The sequence below is a fragment of the Megalopta genalis genome, chromosome 2 (assembly GCF_051020955.1).
Source record: "Megalopta genalis isolate 19385.01 chromosome 2, iyMegGena1_principal, whole genome shotgun sequence".
Classification (NCBI taxonomy): domain Eukaryota; kingdom Metazoa; phylum Arthropoda; class Insecta; order Hymenoptera; family Halictidae; genus Megalopta; species Megalopta genalis.
In genome coordinates this window covers 30,827,933-30,843,479 of record NC_135014.1, presented here as the reverse complement: position 1 = coordinate 30,843,479, position 15,547 = coordinate 30,827,933, and the positions used below count along the sequence as shown (strand labels likewise).

Below are 15,547 nucleotides of genomic sequence, written 5' to 3'. Positions count from 1 at the left end.
CAAATATATAAATAAATAAACCTAATAATAAATAAAGATCATTTTTGTTTACAAGCTGCACGAAAATTGCGGAGAATTTACTGCAACACGCGGCAATCGTGTTTAATGCTCGGTCGGTTTGGCGTTAAATAAATGATCGATACAATTAACAATATTCCGTATCGCGAATACGGGGTTTCTGCTCGATGCAAGCAACCGGGTAAAATAAGAGCGACACACCGGAGAACAAGGTCTGCTATCGGGGAAAATTTACGAACGTTTGCAGTGGTGAGATGTTGCTGACGTTCCTCGAAGCCAAGCCCGGAATCGTTCGAGTTATCGCAAACGTCCTGTGCCGAGCTGGCTCTTGGCACGTGGTCATCCGAGTTTCGTAAGGATCCCAAGGGTATTCTGGGCGGCTGCTGCTGTTGCTGTTGCTGCTGACGCTGCTGATGGCTGATCCTTCGGCTGGCGGAGTGCGCGCGGTTGCTCGACGTGACGGTGCTCCTTTGAACCGATCCTGTCACCGATGATGATCTACCGCCTGCATTGTTACCTGAAACATCAGATTTTCACTCGTTATAGCGAACGGAAGATTTCGGTAGAATGATCGCGGCGAAAATTGCGAAGAAGTTGCTGAAATTCAAAATTTATCGAAGACCTGGCACTTCGAGAGGCCGAAGTCTGACGACGCTAAACGCGATCGAAGGAAGAGCGGAAATTAAACTAATCCGTCTAGATTGGCCGCTGATCGACGGGTCCGATGGTCCAAGAATAATTGCCCCGGCATTGGTAATTCATTTAATAAAACCGGGAGAAGTTTAGCGATCGATACGTTATCTTTTGAACGGAGAGAACGCGGGGTACTCTTTATTGTTCAATACGGCAGACAGTTGAGCAAGACGGAAGCTTAATGCCGACTCATTTCCCTGTCATAATCTCCTTCGAATTTCTTCAGAATTTCTTCAGAATTTGTCTTCGGAATTCCTGCTGTACAAATTGTTCCGCGTTGAAACAGCTTCTGAATTCATTGCATTGATCGTAGAAACGTAAACGCACGTTTTTCCGTGGATGCCGAATGACGCAAGCTGTTACACACTCGACGGCGATGATCGCATAATCTCCCCCCGAAATCCGTTGAAGTGGACTGCGTTTAATGGCCCTAACAAAGGGGCGCCCTACGCAAATCGGTGGACCACCAGGACACATTTTCGTGGGTCAAGTGATCTCGGTCGAAACCGAGATCGACAACGGTAATTCCTGGACGCGGTTCGACATTATTTGCAACCGGGAACGACGGGCCGCGAATGAGTTAATTGGGACAATGGCTCGTCGTTCGCCGAAGTTCAAGGCTAATTGCAAAAAGGAGTTTACGCTCGACAGCGGTGCACATACATTATAATAATTTATTCTGCGATCTGAATACCAAATTCGATGTTCCAGACATGGGTCCAGACGTGACACAGACGCGGTTCATACATTTGTTTTCATACACGTTTGTCTTCAGATGTTTGTTTACGGACGATTATTCGACTTATTTTTGTCTTCGGATGTTTGTCTTCGAATTTGTCTCCGGATTTGTCTTCGGATCTTTGTTTACAAGACGTTCGTCTCAAGACATTTGTCTCCGGAAATTTTGTTTCCACAAATTAATCTTCGGATATTTGTTATCGTACGTTTACGTATTTATAATATCTTTTTGTATTATATATTTTTCTATAACTAGATCTTTATTTAATAATTTGTTAATTCAATTGATTAATAATTAATTTTCCAAGGCGATTGTAAGAAGCAGAAACGAAGTAGAAATTAATCGTTTCTTTCAACAATTTTGACATACCACTTTGTAACAACTGTAACACTGAGCTTACAGTTCAGTAAAAATGCCTTTAAAAGAAAGTAAAAATGCCTAACACCATCAAAGAATGTTTGGACAATTACAAACGAACAGCAATGGTTACGTCATGCTTAGAAGAAACCGAATTGTTTAGCGAAATTATATAGCAACCTAAAGAGCTTAGATTAAGAAAATAATGTAAAAATGTAATGCGAAACTATTGTACATATTACACTACATGTAACCCTACAAATGTTATCCCACAGGTGGTCGCTAATTGCTATTAGGCAGATGCGTCATTAAATAAATTAAATCTAAAACAAATTCTGATAAATCAAAAAAATATCGTAACGGTATTATTCGATTCTTTTCATGTACTCATAATTCTGTGTTTCAGCTACTCATTTTTGCCATAAATGCACAAAATTCGCAGTCAATCTATTACATTCCTTTTCTTTTCCTGCAAACATTGTTCTCCGCAGCGACTGAACAATTGTCTTTATATGTCGCGTACGAATAGGTTTTTCTCTCGTATAACGAATAAATAAATAAATAAATAAAGGAAGAAATAATATCAACCGCGCATCGAAAGCGCGAAATAAAAATGCATTCGGCAGAAAAAGCAAAATGCTTCTCTAGACCGGCGAGCAGGGAGCGAATAACAGAATTCGGACGACGGCGCGTCGCGAGTCGGAGTTCAAGGCTGAAGAAGGAGCCGAAACGTTCGCATAACCGCGACGAAAGACGGTCGTCCGGGCCGTGGGTCATCAGGGGAGAGCTCGTAGATATCGTTTTTCAGCGGGCCGCTTCGAAAAGGACTCGTTAGTGGCCGTCGCGAGCGGGTCGTGAAAGGATCGATAACGCGGGAACAGCGTCGCGGCGCCGATTTCCGCGGCGTCTGCGGGACTGTGTCGCGAAAGACCGTTTGAAATAAGACGGAGCTGGTAGCCGCGAGCGATTTTTAGTCGACCGATCATGATTTTCGTTTTTCCGCCGGGTATATCGAGGCGGCCGAGACATCGAACCGTACAAAGTCCGATCGACGATCGACGACGGTCCCTGCGCAGCTGGAGTAAAAAGCGGCCGGTTTATCTCGCGGCGATTAACGAGGCGCCGAATGGACAAACGGAGCGGACTGTGTGCGCGACGCCACATCGTTTTCACGGTTTTCCACGTCCGAACGCGGTGCCGCGTGCGTAATTATAGGCTGAAAGTAACTATTACGGTTTTTCACCGATATCTGAACGAGAACCAAAAGAGAAACCGTACTTGCATATGCCTATTTTCTATTATTTCCTATATAGAAGTATCGCATAAATCGTATAATAATATAATGTAAAATATAAAATATAAATATAAAATAATATGAAATATAATATAAATAACAATTAAATGTCACGAATAAATGCAAAAGTTACTGCTAAGAATCAAAAAAGAAACTGTATTTGCATATTCCAATTTTCTATTATTTCCTATAGAAGTATCGCATAAATCGTATAATAATATAATGTAAAATATAAAATATAAATATAAAATAATATGAAATATAATATAAATAACAATTAAATGTCACGAATAAATGCAAAAGTTACTGCTAAGAATCAAAAAAGAAACCGTACTTGCATATTCCTATTTTCTATTATTTCCTATAGAAGTATCGCATAAATCGTATAATAATATAATGTAAAATATAAAATATAAATATAAAATAATATGAAATATAATATAAATAACAATTAAATGTCACGAATAAATGCAAAAGTTACTGCTAAGAATCAAAAAAGAAACTGTATTTGCATATTCCTATTTTCTATTATTTCCTATAGAAATATCGCATAAATCGTATAATAATATAATGTAAAATATAAAATATAAATATAAAATAATATAAAATATAATATAAATAACAATTAAATGTCACGAATAAATGCAAAAGTTACTGCTAAGAATCAAAAAAGAAACTGTATTTGCATATTCCTATTTTCTATTATTTTCTGTATAAATATCGCATAAATCATATAATAATATAATGTAAAATATAAAATATAAATATAAAATAATATAAAATATAATATAAATAACAATTAAATGTCACGAATAAACGCAAAAGTTACTACTAAGAATCAAAAAAGAAACTGTATTTGCATATTACTATTTTCTATTATTTCCTATAGAAATATCGCATAAATCATATAATAATATAACATAAATGTCAACTAAATATAATATAAATAACAATTAAATGTCACGAAAAATGTAAAAATTACTACTAAGAACCGAAAAAGAAACTATATTTGCATATTTCCATTCTCTATCAATTTCCGATATAAATATCGCATAAATCGTATAATAATATAATATAAATATCAATTAAAAATGCCAGAAAAATTTGTAAAAGTTACTTCGAGTCTATAATTATTCGCACCGTCGTATCGACGAGATTCCGAGGAGAATGAAACAGTTTTGCTCGAAATTGCGGCGAGGGGAGCGCGCGAGGACTTGGATCGATTTTTGCCGGTATTTTTGCGAGAAGAACGTTGTTATTGGACGGTTGTTTTGTTGATCGAGCCGGTACGAGGTTCTCGGTACGAGCTGCGCACGTGAACATTTTAGAAGTCGATGGTTAAACTGATTTCTCAATACGCGGGCTTCCCTGGAACGGTCTCAGGTGTGCCGAGCGAGTTAGTGCTGCACCGAATGCATTTCGGTGCTCGGGGGAAACTCGGCCGGAACATCCTCCGAATTAACAGGCTACCGATAACCATAATCTTCGGGTTCGTGCGGCGATTACATAATCCGGCGTTGCCCGCTTTCGTCGTCGTCGTCGTCGTCGTCGCCTCGAAATTAATCGATCTACCCGAAACTGTCGACGAAGGATTCACCACCCTCGCTCGACAATTCTGTGATTCGTAGAATTCGATTTTAGATGCAGTAGATTCTCCCTGATTTTCCTTCAGCTTGTAAATAGAAATGGACAATTTTGGGAAGAGAAGATGCGATTATTTGAGCCTTACACAGCAATTATGAAAATGGGGTGGAAGGTTGTAAATTACTGTAAACAACTATGTATGAACTATATATAAAATAGAACTAATGAAATGATATATAATATATATAAATAACTATGTAAATATATAATATAACTATAAATAATTATAATATAACAAACTATATATAAATAACTATAGAATAAAACTGTAATATAACAAATCGTGCATATATAATCGTATCTCCTTTTCTCAAATTGTCCATTTTTGTTTGCAGACCGAAGGAAAATTGGGGAGAATTTACTGTACAACGCTACAATTTTTGCAGATATCAACCCTTAGCGGAGCAGAAGTATTTCAAGCTCGCGTACCGCCAAGTCGAAGCTACATTTTACATCAAATATACTTCCATTTAGCACGAAATCGTATGGACAATTATTTTTATCAAGTTTCGTATGGCTTCCTACAAAGTATCGTATTTAGTTTAATAAAATCTGGCCTAAAATATAACCGTAAAATCTAGCATACAATTTTCGAAGAATAGACATGACAATTCTGATGAAAGTATACCAATGAATTTATACCAATCAACTAGCCACATCTGTGTCGTAAGTGTTATATTTAGTTATGACACAGTTATGACTGCTCGATATAAACGCATTGGTACATTTTCATCAAGATCACCGCGTCCATTCTTCCAAAATCGCTTGCCATATTTTACGATTCCGTCGATCTTTGCCACATGTACGTCGCGTTGGACCGACGGGGGGTTAAAATCTGTTAAAGGAATCGTCGGAGAGCGTTTCCGCAAAATCCAGCAAACAAGGACAAAGGAAATCGGCGCGATTGTCGCGCGGAACAACGCGAGTGCGGCACGCGAAGTTGCGAAACAATTTTTCCCGGTGTCCGCGATTCTGAAAAGGGGCGGCAGGGACTTGAATAGGTGGTGGAACGTCGGAATGTCGGCGCGCCGGTCGCACCTGTCGCGGCGCTAAAAAATTCATCCGCCGTGGGGTAATTAAATTCTGCGTCAGCGATCCGAGACAGAAGAAGCGGGATAACGAGACGAGGTAACCACGAGGTGACGACAGACGAGGTCGGAAACGACGAAGATCGTCGCAAACATGGGTCGTTGACATCGTCCCGTGATTTTCCTCGACGACCACATGGATGCACCCTGTGCACGTGTGTGCACCAGCCCATTACGTCGGCCTGCCCACCCCCTATTGCTCGCGCAGCGAGGGGCGAAGGGGCTGAACCCCCTCCCACGCACCACCAGTTGCATTCGCGATTGCAACTTCAACCCCACGCAATTATCCCATCCAGTAGTCGAGCTTCTATAGATAGATCGATATCGCTCTCTCTTCCTCTCCCGTCTCTCTCTCTCTCTCTCTCTCTCTCTCTCTCTCCCTCTCTTTCCCGGCCTCCCCGCTCTCCTGCGCACTTTCATCCCCTCTTCCAACTCCCTCTTGCTTCTCGATCCTTTCCCTTCTGCGTTTCGCAGCAATTCCACGGCAAAAACTCCTGTTCGTTTCTCAATCGAGGACTTTTCGAAATCTTGGGAATTTTTCCCGTCGAGAACCGATCGATTTTATAGCGTGGATATAAAATCGAAGAGCGCTAATAAATTAATGGCACGTCCGCGGGCAGCAAGAATCTTAACGAGATCGCAGAAACAGACATTTATTCTTGAACCAATCGTGGCGTCCAAATTTTTATTAATCACATTTCGCCTAAATGTTTAGAATATCACATTTCGATAGTTTCATTTTCCACGACTTTTTCCACGAAGAGCAGAGAAAATAAATACGGAAATACTCGACGAGCCAGTCAGCCGTTACGTTAAAGCGCGTAATAATTTCTTTTTCATAATAATAAATGAACGCTGTATATAGAATCGAATGCGTGACAATGCGATTTATCAATTTGCACGTCGTAGCGTTCGCGTTGTTGTTTTGCATCGCAACGAAAAAGGAACGATATAGCACGCGAGTCCGCGAACGCGTTGTAGAAAATTATTGGTTTCGATTTTAAACGCTGTTTACTTCAGCGGTATCTCTATCCACGATGTGGCAACACACCTCTTCGACAGGTGAATTCGTTCGAAGTGCACTGAAAAATTACACCATTCTTTTTTTTCACGCGTGTACGCTAAACCTGCCGAGCCGGTCGAAACGACTGGTTCCACTTTTTCTGTCTCAAAGTATCTGAAATTGCGAAGACTCTTTCACACGGCGGAAAAACGATCGACCGATTTTTCTTTCGATCTAAGAAAATCCAGTCTTCTCGATCGTTGAAAAGCAGCACGCGTTACGTTACGATCACGGTAGATTTGGCAGATTTGGTATTAAAAAGGTCGCGATTGTGTATTAGAAAACGGTTGCCCGACGAGGAGAGATTACGATCCCATCTTGCGATAGTAGCTTCGTTTTGCCACGTGATCGCCGAGATATTTATACAGATTTATCCCCTAGATTAGTCCCCCAAAATGCGCGACGATTGATTACGGAGCGCGCGCGCGCGCGCCGAATCCGCGCGACCCACGCACCGAATCAGTGACTCCTCGATTTAATATCAAAGTCCGGCAACTATCTGGATCGGATCGTAAAAGAAGAGCGGGCAATTCGAAAGCGGACGCTTCGCTTTCGGCGGGTCGAGCGTGAAAATAAATGGGCCGGGATTCGAAGGTTGTGTCGACGCTGCTGCGTCGGGACGAAGCTGCTGTCCGTCCGCGACGAGAATCCAGACGGAGGAACCCTTAAAAATACGATGCAATGTTTCTAGGGATGCACGACGAAATTAGATGAAAAGACGCGCGAGACCGATATCGCGCTCCGAAGGAATAACAACCCTTAGCGAAACATATCGCGTGCACGAGGAGCCGAGGCCGGGAGACTTTGGAAACCAGCCCCGAGGGGATCGAGAGGCTCGCGACGCCAGACGACAAGGTGAGGTACGAAACGTCGCGCCGACAATAAAGATAATAAGCGCGAGATAATGATCGGCTCGAAAAATCGCGACGACGCCGCTGTCAAAATAAATTTCGCTCGGTTCGCTGTTAACCGGGTGGCAAACAATATTCCACCCCCGTTCTCCTCGACGGCGATTCTATTATTAACCCTCCGGCCGTGCGAAGACGTTTTTCATTGTTCCCTTGACCCCCTTTGTTCCTCTGGAATTCTACAAGGGACCGGGCTAAGAGAAAACTGGAATTAGAGCATCGAAATCGAAGATCAACCCCTTACTTTATAATCTTTTTCGCGGTTCGGATTTTTATGCATTTGTGCTGTGAGCAAATTTTCGATAAACAACGATCTTTACGCTGAATAAAAATTGCCTGCGTTATTCGCAGGACGTAGAAGCCAAGCGTGATATTATTTTAATAATTTTAATACGTTGCAATTAACGTATTTAATTTCTTCACATCTTTTTATTGTTCCATCTTTCATCTATAGGTTTTTCCCGTAAACGCATAAAATTCGCAGTCTGGCGCAATTACTGTTCGAAAATTTGATAATCGCAGAATATCAATGACAATAGTTTAAACAATTGTTCGAAAGAGTTTTTTTTACCCTGTGGTATTTTTTTCTGCCGTTTTACAGCTGTAAAACTCGGTCGACCGAAAGTATTTAATTATTTTTCCAAAGTGCCATTTTAAATGGCACGCGTTCGAGGAGCCCGAGGGGGATCCGACGTTTCGCAAACTCGGTCTGCACAATGCGAGATATAATTGTTGCGATGGAGGGTAAGAGCTCTCTTTCTCCCTTCTTCGGGAATTAGGCCTCCCTCGGTCGCTCCTACGCCGTGTATTTACGTCTCCGCGGTTCGTCCTCGAACTGGTGGAGGCTCCGTGCATTTGCGAGTGTACTCCCGATAACAGGATCGATAAACATCGTTACTATTACACTGTAAACAGAGCGTCGGGCCGCGCGCTAACTACGACGCCTCTCGAGTCTCAAGGATATTGTTACCTGCAACGCCGATCGATTCTCTCGATCCTTATCGCGTACGATCAGCGCCGGAAGTAAAGCCTTCCTTTCTCTCTCTCTCTCCCTCTCTCTCTCTCCATTTCTCCTTTCGACCATCGCCGGAAAATTATTAATGATCGATGCTAAATTCATCCGAAACATGGCAAACCATTTCTCTACCCCCAACTAAGGGATGAAATTAGAGGGCGGAAATATTTTGTGAAATTTATGCATTCGCGGTATTTGCAGATCTGCGGCAAGAATAGCATTTTTCAATTTAATTTCCAATCGCATTTCTCCGGTCAAATTTCATTTCCAATCTCGTTTCTCCTGACAATTTAATTTCCAATCTCGTTTCTCCTGACAATTTAATTTCCAATCTCGTTTCTCCTGACAATTTAATTTCCAGAAAACGAGCAGCGGAAATATCGCTAATAGTCGTTAATGAATTTTTCAAGTTATTACTGTATGATTCGTGGCGCACGCAGAGCGGCCAACGTTGCTCAACCGACGTAATTCGAAGAAGAAGAAAATGAAAAAAGGAGAAACAACGCTCGGTTGATAATACATCGTTTTCTATCTGGCCGCGTTACCTAACTAGAGATTTATAGTTTCGAGTGGTCTCTGAACCGACCGAATCTTATCTGGTTCGGCTTCGATGATCATCGCAGATCAACCGCTGCCTAATGAATATTTGGCACGTTCCGTTGCCTCGCCGAATTCGATTCGAAGGATCGAGGAGCCGTCCTATGGACCGACGACGAGACGCTCCGAGAAAATCGAAGAGGAACGCTTATCTGGTCTAACTTCGCTGATTAGATGGCAACCAGGACCTTTGACCTCGCCGAGTCCCCTAGTTTCTACTGTACGAGAAGGTTCTGAACGTTCGCGTTGAATCAATTGCAGTCCGCCGCGAGTTTCATTAAATCGTGCTGGATATTTGAACAGCAAGTTCCGTAGCAAATGACGAAGAAGACGACCCTTTGGTTACGCTTACAATCGGGGCCCCGTTCTTGGACGAGAACGTTCTTGCTCGAGCATGAATTTCCGACGATTTCCGAGCCAAAGATGGTTCCAAATGCTTCGTCAACCATGAATTATCGCGAGTTTGCGAACTATGGAGAACGATAGGAGTCATCTTCCGACTCCGAAGCGGCAAACCTAACCGGATGGCAGCGATGTTGTTTCTGGACTCAGCCCCAGCTTAGCCGACCTAATTCCAAGTCAAATAACCGAGCATTAGGGTATTGCCACACGCGCAACAGATAGAATGATAACAGTGGGAGCCTCGTTATAGGCCTCGGCGGGTGTCCAAAACACCGGTATCTCGAATAAGCCGCGACAGGTGAGACCGTGAGTTATTTCTATTCATTTAGGCGGATCGTCCTAACACCTTACCGATGATATTACCGTTCGGCAGAGTTTCCTTATCGTTGGCATTCCAATTGTACTTTCACTGGCGTCCTCGGGGACTCGGCTATCCACCGATTTCACTCTTCGCCGTCGTTAAAGCTCCGCCATTGGGCCGCTGTCATTTTCCGTCCGCGCACCAAAAGCTTTCGGGAGACGCTCGGCCGCGGTCTGGAGACCAGAGACCGATCGCGACACGTTGACAGCACGTCGACTTAATGACGACAGCCTTCTCCGGAGGCCGTGATAAGACCGTGAATTACGCGAGGGCACGTTTCTATGGTCAACGGCGGGACAGGAAAGAAAAACGCGAACTAGAAAGCTCGGACAGATAAACCGGCGTGTCGGTATCGTCGGCACTCGAGGCATCGATAACGGGGACAGTGATTTCGATAACGCCGGACGCTTCTTCGGATTCAAATTTTAATACTGCGGCCGCGTAGCTGGAATTGTAACACGTTGCCGGGAGAAACGGCGAAATTTCAGCAGCTGGAGTTTCGTTTCGTCGATACTCGCTTGAAAAGTTCGGAAACGTTGACCCCGTTCGCGTTTCGAAGCTTTCGAGCGATCGGCAAGTTTGTGCAAAAGTTAGATTCCGTTCGAATATACTTCTAGAATTTACTTTTGTCTTATTTCCGTTTCCTGCGCGAAGATCCGCAGTACGCCGATCAAAATGTCGTCCGATTGTCATTTTTCAGACGAAGTACCACCGTTTAATTAGCAATTTAATTCGATAAATCTGTTGCGGACGAAGTGCCACCGTTCAGTTTGCCAACAAAGTACCAATGTTTAATTTGCTAATGAAGTACCAATGTTAAATTTGCTAATGAAGTAGCAATGTTTGATTTGCTAATGAAGTACCAATGTTTAATTTGCTAATGAGCTGCCGAACGTTTAGTTTGCAGATTTAATGGATCCGCCGATGCGAAGACGGTAGAACTTTCACGTTGAACTGGAATCAATTCATCGAATATAAGAAGAAAAATTGTCAGTAAAAAATCAGCGTTCATATTTTCATGTCCCAGCAGGAGAACAGAGGATCCGCGTCGGCGGTCACCGAAACAATGGCGTCCGCGCGGTACAGAAACCCGTCCGAAAAACGGATTCTGTTCGAGCTCGTTTAGCACCGCAGAGATAGATCCAGCTTGGTAAAACAGATTCCCGGACGTGTAAAAACGTCGTGTCCAGTTCTTCTCTCTTACATTAGTTACGAAACCGGCGTTGCGTCGCTTTTTCTCGGCGTTCTGCCAAGATCCCAGGCCCGAGATAGATTTCGCGGCGATTCTCAGGTAGCGATATCGTTGCGTACACAGTAGCCGGCGATATTTAACCGGCAGATAAACGATCGATAATGATAACCTCCGACCTTGGTAACCGTGGATCACGGACATCGGGTCTCGGCACAGGCCCGCTCGCGGCCCGCTCGCGAAGGCGACATCGCGAACCGCGTTCTACCGAGCACACGGCGCGAGAAACGAACATTTCGGTAAATAAATATTTAACCGTTTATCGAGAGAACCTTATCGGGGCTTCTGCCGGACCCCGGCCGCCTTTGCGGCAGAGCGTTCTACCAATTATCAGGCCGTCTAGAATTGAGAGTGTGAGTCAACACTCGGTTTTTAATCAGATCTACTATGCTCCGCGCGCGTAGAATGCTCGTCGACGCGGGCCGTCGATTGTTGTTTACGTAACCGCGGCAGAAACAAACCGGCTATGCCTCGTTATCGGCGATTCCGATTCGTTCGTTGTCGGGAAGCCTCGTCTCGTCACGAAACCGAGAGTCTGATAAAACCAGTCAGCCGTCTTGGAATTCCGCGGCGGTGGCGGCGAGACGTGAAATTTTTATTAAAATCATACCGGAATTATGAAATACTCCGGCCGGAGGAAGATCTTCGGAAAGGACTTTGTCCGCGTCTCGCGTATTCGCTATCCTTCTGTTCGCAGGATTTAAAGCGGAGCGCGATGAGACACGACGTTGCAGCTGGACTGCAGATTTTGCGGGATTTAGCGAGAGAAACGCGACGCGGGACGGCGAACGCATCAATATGGAAGCGAGTTTCTACTCGTGCAAGAAAATCGTACTACGAGGATCGAGATCCCGCGGCGAATTTACAACGAATACGGAATTATTTTTGGAAACGGGATCGTAAAACGAGAGATCGCGCGCGCGGGTTTCACTGTTCTCGACGAGTATACTCGTCGCGACAGAAGATCCTCGCGGAAACGATTACAATTAAGAGGGCTGTAATTAAGAAGGGAGGAAAATCAAGCACGTGCCAGATAATTACAGCGACTCGCACACTTTTCAAGCAGATACAAGAGCGGACGAGCGGTTCTTTCGATGTTTTTCTAAAGCTACTCGGGTACCATTTCTATCGAAAACGGCTCGAGATATCGGGGCGTATCGAACGAATTGCCGTATTTTTCTGTCGGTGCCTCGACGCGAGAAATCAAAAAATGTGGTAAACGTGTTAAAATCGACAACGTGTTAAATATTTGACGAAGTTTCTCAAGCGCGCGTGAAACCCGTGGGATTTCTGGCGAGCGCGGATCGTGGGTGGTGGACCTCGATCTTCGCCGAGGCAGATCCGACTGTTTGCGAAAGGAGAAATGCTCGCCGGTACCCGGAGAATCTTTCTGTCTTTCGGTGTTTCATAACGCGATCGTTCCCCGCGATAAAATCTCTCGGCACGGTAGCCCGCGTGCGCACGTGTTTCGAACATGTGCTTCGACGGGCTCGCGCGAACCCGACGCGTGAACCGGCGCTCATTAATAATGCACATGTACACATAGTTGAGTAATATATACGGCTCGCTAGTACGCTCGGCTAACAGTACAGTTGATTCAACTGGCGACGCGACCGGAATCCGATTAGAGTAGAACGAGAGAGAGAAAGAGCTTGCTGAAAGAGCGACGATACTCTTCGAAAGAGGGGACACGCTGAAACTGGACGCCATCTTTGTCCCATTCATACCGAATCGTACGAAACGACGATGATCTTGTCTTTCAGAGACTTTTCTAAGGATTGATGTCGATTGGGCAACGAGAACATGGAGTACACGCGGAGAAAATTGTGTCAGAATCGGAAACTGTAAAAACGCTGTTGATACTCGTCGAGAGAGAACGTTGGAACTCGACGCCATCTTGGTTCCATTCAGAGCGAATCGTACGAAACGACGATGATCTTATCTTTATCTTTTTTCAATGGCAGAGAACAATTAGACGATGAAAGCATTGGGTGGAAACGCAGAAACGTGAATTAGAAACTGCGGAAGACGGATTTGGAAGGAGGAAAAGCTGGAACCGGACGCCATTTTGGTTCCCGCCGCGAAGAATGTGGCGCGATGGCGATCTTAGGGTCTCAGGATGTTTAGGGAATGATTGGAGAATGAAAGTATAGAGCGGAGACTGAGAAAAATTGCAAATATTAGAGCAAGATTGATGATGTTTTAGACGATACGGTGATGAAACTGGACGTCGTCTCGGTTTCCTCTGTGAAGATCGATAAGAAGCCGAGATGATCTCGTCTTTTTGAGACGTTTGTAAGGATGGGATTCGATTAGACGATGGAAACATAAAATACAAGCAGAGAAAATTGAGATAAAATCGGTGATCGAAGATGTGAAAATTGTGAGTGGACGTTGGAACTGAACGCGATCTTCGTTTCTTTCGCACAGAACAATGTAACACGATGTTACCGTCTCTCTAAAATATTCGAACGAACGGAAAATATTTAAAAAATGATAAGCTATCAGCATTGGAGAATCGATGTCCATACTAAGGCGAAGACTTCGATGCCTCTTGCCTTGAGGAGATTGAGGTCATCTGGGTAGCTGAAGTGGTTGTAGCGTTCGCGATAGAAATTCTCTGAAAAGTTTGCTGTTGAAAGAGAGACACGGACACTCGTGCAACGAACACGCGAATAAACGAATTGTAGACTAATTCATTTACCTCTTTGAAAGCCAAAAAGTCTGCGACAAATCAAATATTCCCCGACCTCTTATTCGTCTGCCAACGAAGTGTTTCAACCGAGCAGATTACTTTCGAAGCGGAGTACAGGTCCTTAGGAATGTTCTACACAGCCAACAAGGTTTCCAAGTTGTTAGAAAACGAGCTAACAGCGTCTCCGAGAGACTGGCACGATTCTAAGGCAGTCTCGCTAGGAATGCAAGCAATGCGTGAGAAGCCCATCTGCGACGATACATCATGCTCGGTTTCCCCGGGAAAACGGTGGCTCGCCTACATTCGCGGAAGCGTTTAGACATCGAAGAGGATCATGGAAACGCAGAAACGCAGGACGATCGCGTTTTCCATAACGGCTGTTAAAAGGCGTCGACAGCTGCCACGGTTTCCGTGGTCCGCGTTTCTTACGCTTAGGCACGTGAACAAAAATGACCAATTTCCAAGCACTTCTCGGAACGACCTCACGGTCGCATAATTGAATTCTTGATATCGAACAGCCGGCTAATTCTGCCCGTTTGAGCTCATTCGAGGACTGACCGACAGCGTTCTATGCTCTCGTCGATTTCCCATGCTCGTCGCGTCGGTTTCCAGCTCGGTAAATAACCAGTTGCCAGAAGATACCGGCCATCGTTTCATTTTAGAGACGCTTTCGAGGCTCTTCGGTCGCGAGGCTGTCTCGCGAAAATATATAGTCATTCATTTACTCGGTTTGCACGGAGTTCATAAAACATTATGGCACGGTATAAAATAGTTGACGAACGCCCGGTGCCGATAGAAGGGTCGATGAAACGGTTCCCGACCTGGACAACAGTTTCAGAAGCGTCCTCAGAGCCTGCCGGATCGTAAATGACGTGGTGGCGGCGCCGATGGACGATAATTCGACACAGTTCGACCGTCGAGTCACCTCGACACGAGAAAAAGGATCGAAGGATCCGCGATCAAGATCGTGAGCGAGAAACCGGTAGAGACGTATGTTAATTAGCCAACACGTGGAAATCGCGAGAAAAAGAAAGGAATACTGGTCAGCGAAAAAAAGAAGGTTCCGAAGGCGGAGAAGAAACACGTTTCAATTTATCGGGGGAGTGCTAATAGTCTGGGAAGCGGAGAAGAAACTCGGCGATTCGACGGAGAAGATACGCGACGCTCTTATTGTTTCCGAAGAATATGCATGATTGCGAAAAAAAAAACGTCGATGCCCCGGCATCGTCGCTGACGGCGCAATTGTGTAGGCGACATTGAATTTTAAGAGCCGAAACGGTTGTCCGGAATTTAAAAAGTACAGAAAATAGCGTCGTGGAAGCGAAAGTGGTCGTCGAACTTTTTTTATGAAAAAAAAATTCCAGAGACCGCGGATTTTTCTGCAAAATAAAAAATTGCCCGCACCAATTGCGAGATACAGGAGC

At 44.2% G+C, this 15,547-nt stretch overlaps 1 protein-coding gene across 5 annotated transcripts in view; it reads right to left on the bottom strand.

Moving 5' to 3' along the window:
- Window positions 1-15,547, bottom strand: part of NFAT (nuclear factor of activated T cells 3) — a 69,917-nt gene that overhangs the window by 10,128 nt on the left and 44,242 nt on the right. For all 5 annotated transcript variants that reach the window (XM_033479207.2, XM_033479208.2, XM_033479204.2 and 2 more), the window contains exon 2: window positions 258-535. In XM_033479207.2, coding sequence (XP_033335098.2) covers window positions 258-535 — 278 coding nt within the window. The remainder of the gene's footprint in view (window positions 1-257; window positions 536-15,547) is intronic.